This window comes from Myxine glutinosa, chromosome 3 (assembly GCF_964187855.1).
Source record: "Myxine glutinosa chromosome 3, kmMyxGlut1.1, whole genome shotgun sequence".
NCBI lineage: Eukaryota > Metazoa > Chordata > Myxini > Myxiniformes > Myxinidae > Myxine > Myxine glutinosa.
Window position 1 is genome coordinate 42,824,686 of NC_136263.1, and position 21,491 is coordinate 42,846,176.

General features: G+C 47.1%; 1 protein-coding gene across 1 annotated transcript in view; it reads right to left on the reverse strand.

Moving 5' to 3' along the window:
- The window catches only part of NDUFS8 (NADH:ubiquinone oxidoreductase core subunit S8), a 40,738-nt gene that overhangs the window by 15,444 nt on the left and 3,803 nt on the right, over positions 1–21,491 (reverse strand). The window contains exons 2-5 of the mRNA XM_068110986.2: positions 19,948–20,008; positions 17,559–17,612; positions 6,340–6,429; positions 537–709 (exon numbers count right to left, since the gene is read on the reverse strand). Coding sequence (XP_067967087.2) covers positions 537–709; positions 6,340–6,429; positions 17,559–17,612; positions 19,948–19,984 — 354 coding nt within the window. The 5' untranslated portion in view covers positions 19,985–20,008. The remainder of the gene's footprint in view (positions 1–536; positions 710–6,339; positions 6,430–17,558; positions 17,613–19,947; positions 20,009–21,491) is intronic.

Here is a 21,491-nt window from a genome sequence, read left to right on the forward strand (position 1 = left end):
ATTAAAATGGGTCAAGACGGATTTGTTTTTTTTTACAGTATCTGGAGCTTGTGGTAGAGCACACGTGCACGCATACACACACGGCTTGGGGAAAGTGGCGTCACTCCCTGGGGTACTCTGGATACCAATGACGTCACAACAATGGCATGACCTTTCTCACCAAACTCAGTGGGTCATTTCCTCAGGTGGAATTTCCTCCTCCCCATGTATGCCAACCTATCCAGAATTGCATGTTTATTAATTTTTTTTATGCCTCAGATCGATGGAGACACAATGAGCCAAGCGGCCATTAATTCATGTGCTTTTCCTTTCTTCTTAAAATCAAGATAGGCGAGAATAGGAAATTAAATAAATGTAGGTTAGTGTACCGGCCCTTTTATTTCGAACTTGTACATCTCTTCAAAAGTGTAACACATTGATGTGTTTACTGCATACGTATGGAAGAGGGGTATCTTGACAATTCAAATAGCAAGTGGAAAAAAACGAAGATATTCCCAAAGTCTAAGTATCGCCATGATGTGCAGGTGCGTGGTTACCTGAGCCGGGCACACCGCTTCACATAGCTTGCAGGCGATGCACCGTTCCTCTCCGGATGGATACCGACGTAATGCATGTTCTCCGCGGAAACGAGGAGAGAGGGGGCCCTTTTCAAAGGGGTAGTTTATGGTGGCGGGTTCACGGAACATGTAACTGAGGGTCATTGCTAGGCCTGGGGAGTAAGGGTTAAAGTTTTGGGGTTTAGGGAGATGGACATATGAACACCTTTTTACCTAAAAATATAAATCCATGCATAATACATTTTTTTAATACAGCAATCTATAGATAAAAAATCTAAACATAAAAAAGGGTAAAAAAAACATTTGTTCAGAAACAAAATTACTTTTTATAAATGCAGTCGTTTAACATGTAATGTTACATTTGCGGAGTGAGAGGAAAGTAAAATGTTTATGTAATCAACGTGAATTATCAAAGGTTTGCCCAAAGTACTTCCTCCTTCCAAGAGTGAATGCCTACTGCTGTAAGCATTACACAAAAGAGCTTGAAAATATGCTGATAACGTGTAGAATAGAGACCAATGTCATTAGCAAAATCATTTCACGCAAAGAGCAATATCCATTTCGACTAATGAGGCTGAACTTCCCACCATGGGGTGTTCCTCAACCAAATTTTTTTTACAATACAAATACTGCGTTTATAATGCGATCGATTTAGATTGGTGGTGTTTTCAATTGTCACCATACAAATTGTCTGCGTGTTGCTACCTCTCTCAGCAGCCATGGCACTTCAGCCAAGGACTTCTGTGACTCCATAGGACTGACTCAATCCAAATTGGACTGGCAAAACCTCCTTTCTAGACGATGACAAATTTCCTTGCAAATGCCTCCTACTCATCCTCTGCTCCAATTGGTTCATCTGATCATATGCTTGTGAAGGTCAACATCTCACTGGCTATTCTCAAAGAGCTGCCTCAACACCAGCGAGTCCGGCATTTCAATCAAGCAGATTGGCAGGGACTGCAAGGAGCCATCTCACTTCAAGAATGGTCTCCCATATCTACTGTCCCTGATGTTGACTCAGTCTGGGAATTCTTCCACGGAAACCTGCTCTCTTTCATGCACAGATTCATCCCATTTCGTCTTTAATTATATATTCTACCCCTCTTCCCACCCATGGTACTGTGCATATTGCGGTGAGGCAGTTACTCAAATAACTTGTCTTCTCTTCCTGGAAAGCAAATCCAACCGAAGGCAATCTCAGTGCTTTCCAAAAAGCCCACACAAAGTGTGTCCACACTCAGGAGAGACAGAAAACAACATCTGTCCAACCTCTAAAATGAATTTTCAAACTTACTTGTCTCCCTCCTCTAAAACCTGGTGGCACCTTGTTAAGTCTGTCTCAAATGTATGCTCCCCGTCAATCCCTTCCCTCTCTTCAAATGGAATCACAGCTAATAACTCCGATCGTGAGAAGGCTGAATGCCCCATTTTTGTGTTTGTTTCGAAATCTTATGTCCCCAACCCATCACTCCCTTTACCCATCCTTTCCTGTCATACCCAACTTCTCCTAAACTCTGTGTCTTTTGCATCTGATAAGGTGGAGAAGGTTCTGGCATCCCTAGACTCATCAGCTCATGTGTCCCAAGTCCGACCCCCCCCCCCCCCCAACTCCTATCTACTTTCTTAACAATCCTCTTGAGGATGTTCAGTCACTAAAACCCCTGGTGCTTACCATCAGGCATCATCTTTCTTGGGAAAACCACATTTTAAAGTTGGCCTCCAAAGCCAATTGCCCACTGGGCATCCTCCATCGTATAAACCCCTTCCTTGGCACACCTTAACAGCCTCCTTTCTCATCTTGCACCCTTTGCTCTTTCCATTCTTTGTGCCCCTCAGGTTTCTGCAGGGCACTCATGGTCCACAATCAACCCCCATCTGGTGAAACTCCCAAAATCCAGGATCACTGCTCACCTCCACTCATTTGATCCTCTTTTTTTCCCCACCTGTGAAACCAACTTCAATCTTATTCTTGCCTTCAGGTCTTCAAGACAGTTGTTCACCACTATCTAATTTCTATCCCCATCCAAAACCATGATCTTTTCAAACCTCGTTATGTCCCCTCATACCCCTTCCCATTCACCTCCTTCTGAAATTTCCAGTTTTCCTTCCTGAGAGTTCATTCTGTATCCACCTTGTCCATCCCATGCATACTTTCCTGCCTCAGATTCCTCCACACACCCATTGTTTGTCTCAGTCTGCCTCTATTTTGTCCTTAAATTATTAGCTCACCTGGACTTCCGTCCGGGGAGCTTAAATCGAGCAGTATCCGTAGGTAAGTCAGACAGTCAGTCAGTGAGTGAGACCGTAAACACTTCAGTCATTATCGCTTGAACCAAACACACGATTTCGATGACACTTGGCCAAAAGCTTCATATCTGATGCCTAAAGAAGGTGTATTGACCGCATCAATAACTGCGCTCATCAAGGGGAACTACAGGTGTTTTGCTCAGAAAGAGTACCGAATAGTGTGTGCGCTCAGAAATAGTACCGAATGTGGAAGCAAAGCATGACAATAAATGGGACTCCAATGTTTACTCGTGTTCATCTGAAAGTTAGACTCTCCTTTTCTACCAGAAATTAGACAGGGTGTTTTTTTCCAATTCTTGCTGTGTATAATAAATAAATCAATTCGTGAATTATCTTCAAATTTCCATGCATGTCCCAGCTTCATGCCCTGCAAAAGTCTTGTGCGTTTGCAGTAATACAAACAAAGATGTCTTTCTGTTGTCTCCAAATGACCCCAAAAACGTAAGCGTTTAGACAAAATTTGTTAAGTTTACATGAGCTGGTCGACTAAATAGTCGCACGTACGTTCTGCGCACTTCAAAGAGCACTGTTACGAAATGAGCAAGATGGTTTGATCTTGCAGAAAGCGACCAAACTTGAAAAGTAATGTAGTAGCAACAATTGGATTTTTTTTTAAATACACAAAAAGTCGAAAACACAACACCTGTTCGTAAATGAGACAGCTTCCTGGAGGGAGAGGTGGCCAGAGATGGGGACATATATAGAGACATATATATATATACACAAAGAATTAAGTTAAGCACCCCTACACAACGAATTAAGGTAAGCACCCCCTAATATATATTCTTTGTGTATATGTATACATTGGCATATATTCTAAGGTATGTGAGATCAAATAATGATTGGGAATGGAACAACCTGCCACAGCAACGCATACGACGGCTTACAGGGTCTATGAGACGTAGGGTTGAGTCAGTGATCCGATCACGTGGGTCCTACACACGTTATTGACGCAAAGATCGCTAGAGGTCCTCTCAGAACAATGACTGTACGTTAGAAAACATAAACGTCATCCACACTGTCCGTGATGGACCTATAGCTCCATACTTAAATTGAGGTGCAAATATGCCTAAAATTCCCAAAAAATTTCACCTTAAATTATTCAGAATAAAATATTGAAAACGGCATGATTGTTATGTTTTTATGTGACCATAATATCACTTCTCCAGAAAATATAGCAATATCATGGGTATATTACACTGTTTTGACGACAACAAACTTGTAATGTGCGAGGTTGTAAAAAAACGGGGGGGGTGCTTAACTTAATTCTTTGTGTATATATATAGACAGAGAGAGCGAGACAGAGAGAGAGCGAGAGCGAGACAGAGAGAACGAGAGCGAGAGCGAGAGCGAGAGAGAGAGCGACAGACAGAGACAGACAGACAGAGACAGAGAGACAGTAAAATGAGCCATGGTTATGAGTTTCAGCGAGAGTGACCAATTTATCAGCAAGTTCGCCACCAAAGCTTTTCGTCTGTTTGAAGTCGTCATTTTGTACTCTATGCCGTACGTTGAGAAAAACGGATACAACTTCATCATCCCAGTTTCTCATAAAAATGGAAACTTCAACTTCAAAATTAAAGCAAAGAATTTTGGTTGTTGAAAAACAAAACAAAATCTCCATAAATGAAATTTAATATTCGCAAATTTGCATTTTTATTTTAATTATCGTTTTAATTAACAGTATCCTTTTTTAAATTAATAGAATCGGGGAAGGCTTCGTGAAGTTGCAGGGTTTCTTTCTACAATTAGCGGCCCCAATGTGTAATGGTACCACAGCGTTTCTTAGATCCCTAGGAGTACTAAACCAGCATTAAGGTTTGTTTTTTTTCACTGCACTCTCAATAATCCCAATTTCAGAATTGTATCTCGTAGCTGGCTGGGACTTTCGGAATGAAAATTTTGCATCAATAAAGTGAATACAAAGTATGTGGGGTTGACATATTATTTTGATGTTGACCTAATTTTAAGGTCATCATGACCTAATTGTAGATATTTTAACATTTTCACCATAACTCGACTGAGGTTTGTCCCATCGGCACAAAATTGCCTTCACTAGATAGCACAGAGCAAGGCGCATTTTTGGTTAATTTACATCATACCCCTCTGTGTTAAAGGTCAAGGTCAAATGGCGGTCTGAAAAATAAATAAACGCGTTTTTTGTCATCGCTCAATTTTGACCACTTGACCTTCCAAGATGTTCTTGCATCATAGCGTACCTACACGGAAGTTGTGCACCTGATATTTGATTCGTGTCCTTGACCTACTTTTTTTCGGATTGTGAACTAATTAAGAAAAAACATATTTTTGATCATAACTTGAACAATTGTCTTCTGGTTTTCACGATGTTAAGTTTCATGTATACAATGTAGATGGAGTCACATTCTCCTATTTTACACTCTATGCCTACATGTTGAAGGTCAAGGTCATATGGTGGTCTGAAAAAAATCTGGCCATCATTTGATCATGGGCGAAGGGTTGCGGGTGATTGCCAAGGGTAAGCCTCTCCCAGTCGGGGGAGGCTTACCCTTGTAAATCGCTTTGTGATCACAGATATCTAGCTTTTATTGTTTTTACAGAATCTAAGGCTCATGGTGGAGCAGTCACACGAATCACATCTTTTACAGAGCAAATCAATGCAGAGACCCCAGACAACCATGGATTTCACTTCAAACAAACATAGCCAGTGACCTTGTGGGAAGCGAAATAACTTCACGAGAGACGTTGGATATCTATGATGTCATTTTTCTCTCCTCAGTCAGTTGGGAATTAAGGCAGAATCCTCCTCCTCCCCACCCCAATACCCTACCCACATGGGATGCCAACCCATTGGCTTTGTCCGTGCTCTATCCTATAAATTCTTAGCATTAAGCAAGGAAGCAGTATGCAGCATTTTTCAAGTCTTTGGTATACCCCGACCAGGGTCATCCCAGAACTGCAGACCTCCCAGTCTCGGGGCAGCGGAGTCCTGATAGTATAGTCAGGTTTTGGTACAATTCATGAATTATTTTATTTTTAACAATAAAATTACAATTATTATTCATGAAAGGGTCTCAAACTCACCACGTGGAAAGGTATTTCACATTAAACAAGTGAACTTCAGCTTATCAAATTAGGGAACTTAAGAGAGAGAGGGAGTTCAACCTTTTTTTGAAGCAGTGAGATTATGAATCTCACAAATTGACAAAAGAACACAGCAGTGGGAAAGGCAGGGCCTTGGGGTGACTTTTGCTGATATTTACTTGGATATTGTTGGAGATAAAGAACACTAGTAATGAACTTAAATAAGGACAACCACAAAATCAGCAGTTTGTGGCTGGAAAAGTCACTCCCTTCTCTCTTCCTTGCAAAGAAATGCCGTAAATTTTAATAAATAAATAAAACCACAAGTGTAATGCATCAGACAAGACAATGTACCTGGAAGGTGTGTAGAAAACACAAAATAAAGCAATGTGGGTTCCTCCACAAAAGTTACCTCTGTAAAGCTCTGTCCAAAAAAGGGTCTGCGCAGTACGATCTGCAATCGCCATGAAGTTCTGACTTGGTTCCTTGGCGTTGACATATTCTTGGAGCATGGAGAGGACACAAATGAGGAAGAAAAAATTGTGAACGAGAAAGTGTGTGCTCGAGATGATATTGTCCCACCTTACACGTTCTTCCATTATCATCTCTTCAAATTGTCATCCCGGCGACATTATCCATCAACAAGGCTGAAAAATATCCAGCAGGAATTGACATCCCCAGCACGTATGAATAAGACTGCCTTGGTAAGCTAATACGTCAAACTCGTTTTATCACCACATCTTCATGTGCAATGGCTGTCTTTCTTGTTTTACAAATGCATACATCCTGGAGGAGCTGGGAGTGGTTAGATAGCTTTGAGACTGAAGGGAGTAAGACCGAAGAAGAGGCAGTCAAAACCACCAGAGGCCATCGACCTGTCTGTTATGTGAGAGCCTTGTGCTTCTGCCTCATTGTGGGTGATATTTACAATGTTGAAAGCTGTAGACTCCAGGAGTGACAGATATGAGGTCAGGGCAGTAGCTGACAAGGGAGAGCAGAATCCATAATGCATCGTCACAAAACCAACCAGAGAGTTTATGGAACACGATACCTCATGCAGTGTTCAAGTATATACGGTACTTCAATTTTAATAAAATAATGGGATTTTAAAGATCGTTTTTAAAAATCCGAAAGTTTAGCGCTATTGAAGCAGTCTTGTACACCAACCACCCTTATACACCACCTGAAAGAACCCATCCAAGTTCTACAAAACTGGAGGTTATCGGAAGTATTATGAAGGCAATTTGTGTTCCAGTGTTCAAGGATATAACTCGATTTAAATAAAGGCTTAAAGACGTTTAAAGATGTACAAATAAATTAATTTGAGGGTTTACCACCATTTTACCCAGTGTCTATTACACCACCTTTTGGAACACTTTACATTAATTATTTGGGCCTGTTGTTTGCATCCTTTCCAACATCCTTAAAAACAGTAAGTTTCCTGTTTGGAATGATTTCCAATTTTGTTTTACTGCCTGGCAGGCAGACTAAAAATATTATCTCCCTCCTCTTTGCGCTTTTGCGATCAAGATGAATTCAGAGATAAAGCACGATAAAACGGCAAACTTGTCTTCCGATTCGTGTTAAAAATACTAGGGCGTGCCCGCACGTACGTGCTTGCCCGTACGTGCTTGCCCGTACGTGCGTGCAAAAAAACATGCGTGCAAACAACAACAACAAAAAAAAAAAACTTTGAAACCACGTGGCAGTAACGACCACAGAACCCCCCCCTCTATTTACATGAAATGGTTTGGTCCATTCGCAAAGCCAAAGCGAACGGCTTGCGAGTACGGTAGAACCCCCCCCCCCCTCTATTTACATGAAATGGTTTGGTCCATTCGCAAAGCCAAAGCGAACGGCTTGCGAGTACGGTGACCATACCTTGGGAACCACTTGTCCGATTAATTTCAAACCTTGAAAAGGCACATCCTCGGGTCCCCAGCAATATACCTGGCAAGTTTCAAGTATATCGGACCGGTAGTTGTCGAGAAACAGCGGTCACAGACAAACACACACACACACACACACACACACACACACACACACACACACACACACACACACACACACACACACACACACACACACACACACACACACACACACACACACTACTGGAATTATAGATAGATAACGTTCAATGTAAATAAGTTGTATCTCGATCATAAAATGAAAACAGACAAATGGATGGATGTGTGGTGCTGTGCACACACGACTCGATTGCCAGAGAGATAGGCCACAACGTGTGGATACAAACAAGTCTTTATTAAGAGCTCGCATATCAGCACTGGGCGGGCTCGAGCTTAGAGCCCGCATATATGTCCCGAGGCCACGCCTTGCCCCCGGGCGTGGCCGATTGGCCGAAAGGTGGGGCATGCATTTCAGTTCCCCGCCTGGACGCTCGCGCCACCCACTGGTGCGCGGAATTATTACCCCTTGTGCCAGCCACATGCGCCCCCCCAGAATTCCCGCGCACCTGAAGGGTGAGCTGGCGGGGAAGCCGGATGACCCGGCCAAAACGCCCCCTGGCGATGCGTGCAGGGCTGGGGGGTAGCGGGACGGCGGGGCTGGGGTGTGCCGGGGGTCTGACCGCCGGGGGGCGGCCTCGACGCGGAGGCAGAGCTGCTTGCGGGGGGTGGTCCAGATCGAGGTGGGCCGGCTTGAGGAGGTCCACGGAGATACGATCCGGGGCACCGCCGATGTCCACGGTGAAATGTTTGTCCCCGGTCTCCAGCACGCGGAAAGGCCCGTCGTACGAGGGCCGCAGCGGTGCCCGGTGGGCGTCGTGTCGGATGAAAACGTACTCCGCCGTGCGAAGCTCCAGGGCGACGTTGGAGGGCGGGCAACCGTGGTGTGCCGTGGGCACCGGGGCGAACCTCCTGCAGGGTGGAGCGTTGTTGCGCCGCGGACCAAGGAACCGTGGAGTCGGGGATAAACTCGCCTGGCACCCGCAGCGGATGTCCGAAGACCAGCTCCGCCGAGGACGCGCGCAGGTCGTCCTTGGGCGCCGTCCTGAGGCCTAGCAGGACCCAGGGGAGCATGTCGGCCCAGCTGCCGTCGTGGAGGCTGGCCCGGAGTGCGGCCTTCATGGAGCGATGAAAGCGCTCGCACAGGCCATTGGCCTGGTGGTGGTAGGCCGTGGTGCGGTGCAGTTTGACGCCGAGCCCTTGCGCCACCGCGCCCCAGAGCTCCGAGGTGAACTGGGGGCCGCGATCGGACGAGATGTCCGAGGGGCACCAAACCGGGCAACCCACATGGCGATGAAAGCGTGTGCGATGTCAGCCGCAGTCGTCGCCGCCAAGCGCATGGCCTCCGGCCACCGGGTGGTGCGGTCCACCATGGTGAGGAGGTGGGTGAACCCCCGCGAGAGGGGCAGAGGTCCCACCAAGTCGACGTGGACGTGGTCGAACCGACGCTCGGGCACCGTAAACGGGGCCAACGGGGCCCGGTTGTGGCGGTGGACCTTTGCGCGTTGGCACGCGAGGCACGTCCTGGCCCAGTCGCGGACGTCCTTCCTGAGGCCAAGCCAGATGAACTTCGCCGCGACGAGCTTCTGGGAGGCCTTCGTGCCCGGGTGTGACAGGCCGTGGATGGCGTCGAAAACCGGGCGCTGCCAGCCAGCGGGCACGATGGGGTGAGGCCGTCCAAGGGAGACGTCGCACAGGAGGGCCGCGCCCGCGACGTCGAACGGCACCTCGGTGACGCGGAGGCCCGTGACGGCGGTCCGCAAGGCCTGGACGCCAGGGTCGGCGGTCTGGTCCTCCGCCATCCGGGCATAGTCGATCCCGAGGTGGACCGCGTGTGCGACGGACCGGGAAAAGGAATCCGCCACCGGGTTGTCTTTACCCGCGACGTGACGGATGTCCGTCGTGTACTCGGACACGGCAGAGAGGTGACGTTGCTGCCGGGCCGACCATTGCTCGGCGACCTTGGCCATCGCGAACACAAGGGGCTTGTGATCAACGAAAGCCGTGAACGGGCGGCCCTCAAGCAGATGGCGGAAGTGTCGGACCGCCAGGTGGAGCCCGAGCAGCTCGCGGTCGAAGGTGCTGTAGCGGCGTTCGTGCGGGCGAAGCTGCCGGCTAAAAAACGCCAGGGACTGTCAAGCACCACGCACGCACTGCTCGTCTACCGCGCCCACCGCGTAGTCCGACGCATCGGTGGCGAGGGCGATCGGTGCATCGGGCGCCGGGTGCGCCAGCATGGTGGCGTTGGCCAGGGCCAGCTTTGCGCCCGCAAGCGCCGCGGCCATCGGCTCCGACCAGGCGATGTCACCTTTGCCCGGCTTGCCCCGGAGGGCCTCGTGCAGGGGGCGGAGGAGCTGGGCAACGTGGGGCACGAAGCGGTGGTAAAAATTTACCATGCCCAGGAACTCCTGGAGCCCCTTGATCGTGCGGGGGCACGGGAAACCCCTGACTGCCTCCACCTTGGCCGGCAAAGGGACGGCCCCGTGCCTGGTGATGCGGTGCCCCAAGAAGTCGATGGCGGCGACGCCGAAACAGCACTTTGCGGGGTTGACGATCAGGCCATGCTGGCGCAGGCGTTCAAAAAGCGTGCGGAGGTGGAGCAGGTGCTCATCCCGGGACGCGCTCGCGACTAGGATGTCGTCCAGGTAGACATAGATGAAAGGTAAGTCGTGCAAGACGCTGTCCATGAGCCGTTGGAACGCCTGGGCCGCATTCTTCAACCCGAAAGGCATCCGCAGGAACTCAAAGAGGCCGAAAGGGGTGATGACGGCCGTCTTTTGGACATCGTCCGGTTGTACGGGGACCTGGTGGTAGCCCCGGATGAGGTCCACCTTGGAGAACACGGTCGTGTTTGCCAACCGGGCGGAAAAGTCCTGGATATGCGGGACCGGGTAGCGGTCGGGGGTGGTGGCATCATTGAGCCGGCGGTAGTCACCGCACGGCCGCCATCCGCCGCCGGGCTCCGGCACAATGTGCAGAGGAGAGGCCCAAGCGCTGTTGGAGCGCCGTACGATACCCAGCCGTTTCAGCGTGGCGAACTCCGCTTTCGCCACGGCGAGCTTCGTGGGGTCGCGTCGGCGTGCCCGGGCGTAGACCGGCGGCCCGACCGTGGGGATATGGTGCTCCACCCCGTGTTGGACGGCCAACGCTGAGAAGGTGGGCCGCGTGAGGGCCGGGAAACTGGCGAGGAGGCGGGTAAACTCGTCCACTGCCGGAAGCGTGCAGACTAACCTCGCCGGGACGGAACCTTTCAGCAAGCCGCTTGGCAAGCCGCTCGGTGAGCCGCTCAGCGAGCTGCTCAACGAGCCGCTCAGCGAACAAGCGAGCGAGCTGAAGGTTTCGGCCTGGACGAGACGTCTGCGCTTAACGTCGACCGACAGCCCATGCGCACATAGGAAGTCCGCGCCGAGCAAGGCCATTGGCCCGCTAGCGGTGACGAACGACCATTGAAAGCGCTGCCCTCCGAACCGCAGTGAGAGGCAACGCTTCCCGAATGTGCGGATGGGTGTACCGTTGGCGGCAAGCAAAGCGGAGCCCCGGCCCGCGGCTTGCTTGTCGGACGCGGAGGCAGGGAGGACGCTTACCTGCGCTCCCGTGTCGCAAAGAAAACGGCGCCCGGACAAGGTGTCCGTGATGAACAGGAGGCTGCTGGAATGGCTGACGCTCAGGGCCGCAAGTGAGCGCCGGCCTGGTCGTTTCCCGACCCGTCAAAAGAACACGGCGGGCGGCACGTTTTAGCCTTGCGGCCGAACCTGGCATGGTAGTAGCACCAGGTTTGCGGCGGTGGCGGCCGCGTCAGCCGTGCCGGCGGCGGCGGTAGTGGGCGGGGCGCAGCAGCGGCCACGAGGGAAGCCGGGGGCGCTGTAGCCTCTGCACCGGGATCCACTACGGCAGCACCGTACACCGACCACGTGTCGCAGGCCGCGAAAAACTTGTCGGCCTCTCCGGCCAGGGCGCGGGGTTCCGTGATTTTGGAACCGGCCAGCGCGAGGCGCACCTGTATCGGTAGCTGGCGGAGGAAAAGTGCGCGGAACAAGAAATCCGGGCGCTGGTCTCCAAGCAGGGACAGCATGAAATCCATCCGGACGGATGGTCGTGTGTCGCCGAGGGCGGGAAGGTCCAGGAGGCGGTCGGCACGTTCGACCTCCGTGAGCCCGAACGTGGCGAGGAGGAGACGTTTGAGCGCCTCGTACTTGTGATCGCCCGGCGGGCGCCTGTAGGATGGACACGACGCGGGCGGCAGTGCCGGGCCCGAGAGCGGCGACCACGTGGTAGTACCGGGTCTCGTCCGCCGTGATGCCCCGGAGTTGGAACTGAGCTTCGGCTTGCACAAACCAAACGTCGGCTTGCGCTTCCCAAAACTCCGGGAGTTTGATTGCGACGGCGTTGGTAGCCATGGCGCGTTCGGGGGTCAGCAACGGCTGAAGCAATCGGGGTCACCAGTGTGGTGCTGTGCACACACGACTCGATTGCCAGAGAGGTAGGCCACAATGCATGGATACAAACAAGAGTCTTTATTAAGAGCTCGCATATCAGCACTGGGCGGGCTCGAGCTTAGAGCCCGCATATATGTCCCGAGGCCACGCCTTGCCTCCGGGCATGGCCGATCGGCCGAAAGGCGGGGCATGCATTTCAGTTCCCCGCCTGGACGCTCGCGCCACCCACTGGTGCGCGGAATTATTACCCCTTGTGCCCGCCACAGATGGACATTAACCAATTTCTTAATCCTGCTTTTAGCTTCTCGTGCATGGGGTAACTATATTATAAAAATAGGGATATGAAGTCCTTCAAGGTGGCCTCCGTGTGGACATTAACAGGCAGACTTTCACTGTGGGGATTGCTCACACCATAAGACTAAAAGTCAAATTTACTTTCTGCGGTCTTGCATCAACAACAACAGGCAGGTGGCGACTCGTATGATCGTATTGTTACAGATCGCGGATTAAGATGTTAGTTACCGAGCGGTTTGGTATTGCCGCGACCGTTACAGGATCCCTGACTCACCCGATTCACCCAGAACTTTGGCCGGATCGCACCACAACTAGTCAATAGGGAAAAGACAAAGGCGACACGGATGTGAAGAGGAAGAAGCAGAAGACAAAAAGGTTGGAAATACCACTAAATTTATTCCTACTATTTACATGCTCAAAGTAACCAAGGAGAAGGAAAGATAATAAAATAACATACAGAAGGATTAGAGACACAGTGCAATTATTAACTTATACAGCTTAATTAACCCAGGACAGAACAAACAGAACAAACTCACGTATACAAGAAGGATGGAATGGAATGAATGTTGGAAGGAGGAATGGGAAGGTTCAGCTGGGGCAGATGGTTCGGGCTTGATCCCGCACGGGACGTCGGCTGGACCTCGACGGCCACCGATGCCACCGCTATCTGGTCCCCGCGGGGTAATGGGTTGAAGCTGCTTGGTGGAGTCAACGCTGCTTGTCTGGCTCAGCTCAGGGCGCGTCTGCCGTCTCTGGCGCAACTGCTGGTCATGGCCCTTGGCACCTTCTCTCTCTTGGCCCTGGTGTCTCCTCACCATTGACAACTCAACGCAACCAACGCAACCACTGACCCCTCGACGCCACCACTTCTCACCACCGACTTCTTACCACCGCAACCAACGCAACCACTGCCCCTCCTCTGGCAACCGACTCAGACCAACTCTCAGTGCCTCTCCAAGACCAACTCTGCCCAAGACAACCTCTGCAACCAACTTCCCTTTGCAACCAACCTCCCTTTGCAACCAACCTCCCTTTGCAACCAACCTCCTGGCAACCGACTCCCTCCTCACTTCCGTGCGCGCCTTTTTATAGCGCCTCCGGCGATTAAGCCGCCGGCGTTTCGGACACGCCCATCGGGGTGCTCACGTCGGCCCTGGTTGGTCGCGCGACCCTCTACTCCGCCCTCGATGACGACGGGCGGGTGCGCCCCTCCTCCCCTCCATGACGAGGTGGAGACACGCCTTTCTTCCCCAACCCTGCCTCGTGGCCAATGGCGGATGAAGGGAAAACCGCCCAAAATGCAGTTGGCAATTCGAATTGCAATTGACGAAAAGGGGGGAATGGAAGTGTTGGGAGTGGGATTGAAGGGAATCTATCTCTTTCACTGGTGCAATGGAGTATTTCTATTAATGGGAGACACAGCCTTATCCTAATACACATAATAAGGATATAACTATCAACAGGGGTATTCTATTACTTGGCTGACGTGTATGCTTGTGGACTATGGGACGCCCTTTTGGTCTTTACACAGTTCCGGAGGCAGGAGGCACAGAACAACAATACTAACAATAACACAGCACACAATCAAAAAATATATACAGTCCTCATATCCACAACAGTATGTATAAATTACCTTCTTCAGGTAATTGTAGATGCTAATGGCCTTTCTTCTTATAATGGGCCCATCCACTGGAGCAGTTTTCTGGTTCTGATCTTCGATACAGACATTCAATCTTTTCTCCATTTTTTCAACAAGGGTGTCTCTCCTGGTAACGTATGATGTTGCGATGGAGGCTCCTGCACGAACGCTGGAACTGATTTTATCTTCGGCCTTCCGTACCGCACGGCCGCCGGTTGGCTTCATTCACGTGGTTGATTCATTCACGCCATATTGCCTGGCCAAAAATGAAGCAGAAACTGATAATTCATTCAGGATATCAAATTTGACCTCCATGGTCATTGTTTTTCTCCTCTTCTTGTCTGGTTGGTTCAAATTGGGTCTTTTGGGAGGCATAATGATCGACGTAAGCTCACTTGATGGCGGCAGGTTCGGAGATGGCGACAGGTGGCAGCTCGTGCCATGCGTGTACATAAATTAAATAGTGATTAAGCAAGGTAATAAGGAAAAAGAATAAAACCTTTGTGAAAACGACGGCCGTTTTGGTCGCAATTAATCCAGAATGTAAAATCGAACTGCGATCGATGACGGCAGGTGGCGACTCGTATCACCGTATGTATAAATTAAATATTAATGAACCCTTGTCCACACAAGGGGGGTATTTTTAGCCTTGTATTTAGCCTAAGCAGACCTCCCTTGTGTGGACAAGGGTTAAGTAAAGTACAGTACAGTAACAAGGAATAAGGAATAAGAAGAATATAAATCTTTGGGAAAACATCAGCCACGATCGCGTAAATGCGAAACACACCCTCGCGTTGGGGACGTTTTGACCCATTTAATTCAGCGTGTAAATTGGAAACCGCGTTCGAGGAAGTTTTACTGTATATATATATATATATATATATATATATATATATATATATATATATATATATATATATATATATATACACACACAACTAGTCAAGAGTTTGAGAACACCTCAATTTTTCCAGTTTTTATTGAAATTTACGCAGTTTAATGTCTCAATGTGCTCTGAAATTAAGCATAGAACAAATAAACAATTGGAGATAAAAAAGAAATCATACAATCATTTTGTTTAACCAAATTTCATTAAAATTTTTGACTAACGGCATACAAAACCCTGCGTGATGAACCAAAGATTTCAAATTTTGATTCATCGGTCCGTAAGACCTTCTTCCAGTCTTCAGTAGTCCACTGGCGGTGCTTCATGGCCCAGGCAAGCCTCTTTTTCTTATTTTGCCATCTTAGCAATGGCTTTATTACTGCCACTCACCCTGTCAAACCTGCAGCTCGAAGTCTTCTCTTCACAGTTGAAACTGAGACTTGCTTACTTCGACAGTGTTAAGCTGTGCTTGAAGCTGTTGTCCTGTGAGCCGCCTATCACGCAAGCTGTTGACTCTCAGAAACTTGTCTTCTGATTCTGTTGTGGCTTTGGGTCCGCCCGACCTCTTCCTGTCAGAGTTTCCTCCAGTTTCCAAGTGCCTTTTGATGGTGTAGGAAACTGTACTCACTGACACCTTGGCTTTCTTTGCAATTTCTCTGAAGGAAAGACGTACACTTTTAAGGGATATAATGGTCTGTCTGTCTTCCTTTGTTCATTGCCTTTTTCTCGCCATTGTGATAGCAATATACGACTTCCTGCAGTGCAATATTGTCCAAATAATGCTTCAGAGGGTGTAATAACAGTCTGTTCCAATACTGCTTTTATACAGACAGGGGGTTTGTAATCAAGTAATCAGCAGAGGTTGGGACACCTGTAGGAATTGTTTGCATCAACTTTCAAGGCTTAATTTACTTACATTGCTGCAGAAAAGCTGTAAGTTGTTAACCCATTACTTGTTCCTTGAAGAAGCCCTTTTTTTTTTTTTTACAAAATAACTGTGCAATTTACATTATTTCCCCGTTTTTGCTAACCTAACCTTTTTGTTTAACCTCAAGCAGTTTACTGCTTACATTTGTACCATTTCAGGTTATTCATTGGACTTGAATTGCTTAAATTTCAATAAAAACTGGAAAAATTGAGGTGTTCTAAAACTTTTGACTGGTAGTGTATTTATATATATTTTTGTATACAGAATTGAGGCTCGTGTAAGAGCTAACACATTAAACATGAAAATATGCACAGACACATAAAACATACAATGAAGGGAGCAGGAGACAAGAGGGAGAGAGAGAGGGAAGCATACAAGCACAACAGTAGAGAACAGGGATGTCGGTAGATCTGTGGAAGGGAGAGGGCTGGGGGAGGAGGGAGGGGTACACGGTATAAAGCAAATTAACACTACTAGGAATTTCAGGAAAGAAGTTGGAGATTGAAAGAGGCAGATTTGGGTTGTTTTATACATGGACAAATATACGGAGAGCAAACCTGAAGCCCCCTCTCGGTAGGGGACTAATAAACGGCACCTGAGAACAACATTCCATGGATTACGTCACCTTCTGAAAATTGCCAATCTTTCTGATTGGCATCACAATTGGAGTGTGGGACTATTTTGGGGCAATTTGCATGAACCTACTTTCAATAATTTTTTTTAATGACAGACTTGAAATTAAATGGTAATACTTGGCAAAAGGACTTTCCAAGCCCATTTAACTTACAAATGCCTTCTGTGATCAGCCAATGGCAGATAAGAACGGGCAACACATAATTAGCAGCAGTGACCAACTGGAAAACCAATCGGAATCCGCAGTGATACATCCTTCCTCGATATGCAGCAACTCGTTGTAAGCAAAGCTTTTATAGATCGTAGCACAGAGATCAGAATGTCCATCCAGGTGCTCTCCAATCGAACACCTCATGTCAAAGTAAAATGTCCATTAGCGATCTCTTCTGTCCACTGTTGTAATGTCAATGCACTGCACGCCCATTGCTATAGACCAGCGGTTCTTAACCTGGGGTTCGCGGGGGGCCATGGGGGTCGTTTGGGGTTTTCCGGGGGTCATGAAGGGGTCATAAATAACATATCAATTTGTTGAGCCCATTTTTAGGAACCAAACAAAGGTACATACCACACACAGTATTTTGTTCGCATATGCGCGTACGTCACCACCCCCAGGTTAAGAACCGCTGCTATAGACACAGTACGGTCCGCATACATTTCTAAAGCTCGAATGTGCAATAAGGCACTTGATATCGTACATAAGAAGCATGTGCAGGTGAGGAGGTTGAAATGCGGTGAAAATGGATAACCGACGAGGGGAAGAATGAGTGAATTATCCTGATATAATGAAGAGACGATCACAGCTGGAAAATTATATTTGGATGAGAAATCAGAGAAGGTGAAGAACTCACTGTAACTGAAGCGAGGCACTGAGATTGACAAAGGTCGGGCAATGAACACGTGTGCTGTGAAGAAGAAGATTTTCATTAATGGCATGAAAACACAAGGAAACAGACACAGATAGTGGGGCGGCTTAGCCCAAATATTCAAAAGAATTGTGCATTTTGTGAAACAAGCACCAAATTTGGCACAAATGTACATTAATATGTTGCGAACATTTTCAGATATTGGGCCACTTGAAATTCCGTAATTTTTTTTTTCAAATTTTTTCAAATTTCGTAATTTCAAATTTTTCGGGTGACACCGTCACAATTTCGGTCTTCGAGGCCGGCCGATAGGCAAAGTGTGACCGGAAGGGACGAGGTTCTCCTGACCACGTGGCCCTCGATCTGGGAAGCGAGAGGCGTTCCATTAGTGGACGCGCCCCTCACGCCCGACTTTTGGGCGGCCCCGGCAGGCCGTTTGTTTTGACGTTCCGTGACAGGCCCCGCACCCCCACCTCCGGGCCGACCGGAAGCTTGTGCTGAGTACATCATACCTGAACAACTCAGTGAGGCAGAACACAGCAGTGCACACCAGGGTGACCCCTTCAGTGCATAAACCAATTAACCTGTCCACTGCAGGGCATATAGAAATGAAGTTATTTTCTGCATATAATAATAATATAAGTTCAGTTCTATATAACAATTTCTGTTATCACCACTACCACTACAACTACCACTACTACAAGCTTTGTCTGGAATTTTGTGGACTAACAGACAAACAGACATACAGACAAGCTGGGATCAAAACATTACCTCCTTCCACCATTGAGTGTAGAGGTAAACATCATGGAAATTATATCATGCCCTAGAATTAATTCATGCTTACCCGTGTATTTGCTTCACTGGTTCACAAGGTCTTTTGCATACATGTAATTCAGACTCTCATCTTCATTGCTGACCACACAATGTTCGCAACATATTAATGTACATTTGTGCCAAATTTGGTGCTTGTATCACAAAATGCACAATTCTTTTGAATATTTGGGCTAAGCCGCCCCACTATATCGGCCGGCCTCGAAGACCGAAATTGTGACGGTGTCACCCGAAAAATTTGAAATTACGAAATTTGAAAAAATTTGAAAAAAAAAAATTTACGGAATTTCAAGTGGCCCAATATCTGAAAATGTTCGCAACATATTAATGTACATTTGTGCCAAATTTGGTGCTTGTATCACAAAATGCACAACAGGTTTGCTATGCTGCTACACTAAGAGGGAAGATATGTGGTCATCATGTATGTGTTGTCTCCACCCACATCTCAGCACACCTGTCGAATGCAGGTAGTGCTAACGATGCAGCTAACCCCAAGCATGGCCAGATTACCTGCACACAATGGCCTACTCCTTTTGAAAGGTGCCGATGGATCTTTAGCATCCACAATGTAAATGCAAATCGTGAAATCGGCTTTACATCCCCATTGGAGGATGGTGTGTTTTAGCATGTAGTGCACTCTGCTGGCGCGGTATCCAAACTGCTGACACAACATGAGCCGCAAGCAAGAGCTCTCATGGTCATTATGATAGAAGGATGAATGTCACGACTGTTTTGCCCAACCAAAGATGTTAAAACAGCCAAAGAGGGATTGTAATTAATTAATCAACGTCGAGATCGTGACAATTAGCAATTACCGGTACTCGACAATCGGGAATATCATTTTGCTTCCTCCGCGGCACAATTGAGAGTGAACCGTGATCCACATATTGCAATATGATAGTATGATTGCACTGTTATTATATTACATTCAAAAAAATGTATAAAAAAAAAAAAAAAAAAAAAAATGTTAAAACCAAAGATGTTAAAACAGCCAAAGAGGGATTGTAATTAATTAATCAACGTCGAGATCGTGACAATTAGCAATTACCGGTACTCGACAATCGGGAATATCATTTTGCTTCCTCCGCGGCACAATTGAGAGTGAACCGTGATCCACATATTGCAATATGATAGTATGATTGCACTGTTATTATATTACATTCAAAAAAATATATTTAAAAAAATAAATAAAAAAAATAAAAATAATTGAGAGTGTGATATGTATATATGTATACGTATACATTAGCGGCTGAATATATATGTATACGTATACGTATATATATGGAGGTGGCTATGTATACATACGTATATATGTATGTATATATATGTATATGTATACATACGTATATGTATACATACGTATATATATATGTATACATATGTATACATACATATATATGTATACATACGTATACGATATATATGTATACATTCAAAAATGTATATATAACTAAAATTAGCAACACAAACTGATGCGATGGAGAAAAGAACAAATTGAACTATAAAGTAAAATTGGTTTGTTCCTTAACCAACTGGAACTCACCTGTGCGTGGAAGAGCGAGGATAGAACGTACGGCCATTTCACCTCAGCACGAACACCCCTTCTGTGCAAGTGATCAAAACGATGATTGATGACAACAAAGATTGATGGAACACAAAAATCAAAACGGTCACCAATCACAGCTGCCAAATTCATAAACAAGAACTTCAGGTTTAATTCACAATGAGACCGAGAAGATGAGCAACATAAAGAAGAAATAGAAAAATCAGGGACAAACAATATCACGTACAAAATATTCACGGCTACAGAATTACCTACGAAACAGTGAGGAAAGGATACACACGGGAGTTTGGCACAGGATGCTTCCTCTTACCCACCGCCTCCACTGCCACGACCTTTCCAAGGAGACCATTCCATGCATTAACCACACTCTGACTGCAAGGCCCCTACCTCAAAACTGCCCTCGCTCTCCTCTTCTATACACTCAGGGTATGGTCTGTGGTCCTATCACTGTCCACTGTGCTGAAAAACTCCACTTCACCTTTCTTGTCCACACCTTTCATTATATTAAACATCTCTATCATATACCTTCGTAAACGCCACCTTTCTAATGTATAAAGAAAGCCCTGTTTCCTTCAGCCGCTAATCATAGTCGATTCTAGCTCGGCCCGGATCAATCTAGTCGCCCTGCGCTGAACCCTTTCTATGGCAGCTATGTCCTTCCTTGGTTATGGTGACCATCACTGCTCAATATTCTAGATGGGGCCTCACTAAATTCCTATACAGAGTAAAAACCACCTCTTTTGATTTGGAATTTATCCCCCTACAAAAAAAAAAAAAAACACCGTCAGAGGCCATTTTCCCCCGCGAAGCGGGGGTTGGCCTTTTTCGGGGACCGTGGTTGTTGTTTTTTTGGTCCCCTTTTTGAAGCAATGTTTTACCGGCCGGATGCCCTTCCTGCCGCCAACCCTTTTTGTCGCCTTTTTACGACAACCAGGGAATTACCTGTGAACTGGTACTCAATTAGCCGACCTCGGAAGGATGACAGGCTGAGTCAACCCCCCTGGCGTTAATTCAGCGATCGACCGGGATTCGAACCCAGGATCCTAGGTATCCCAAGCTGGCATCCTAGCCGCTAGCCCAACACCAACACCACCTACAAATATACAACCTAAAACCCTGTTATGCTTTACTGTTGAGGAAAAGGTCATTTGGTCCAACCATGCCAGTTCAGTTTCAAACTCGGCACCAGAAGATGCCACACAATTAAACGGACAATCGATTAATTCTCTTTTTAAAGTCTATGTTCAAACTCTTTTGGGTCATAATAACAGAAATATGACCACAGGTGCTGAAGCTCACATTGATCATGAGCAAGTCAATGACGTCATAAAATACAGAAATTTTGTAAATGCACAGAATCTGGTCACATGATTGGTTGAATTGAAGCCATCTTGATGCTGATTACAGTGATATATGTTCACAGGTCATGTTTTTTTGCTGAATTTTCCAAAAAAATCTAATTTGTTTGGCTGAAAATGCTCCACGGCAGTCACTGATAAACTTCTGAAAGTTTGACAAAGATC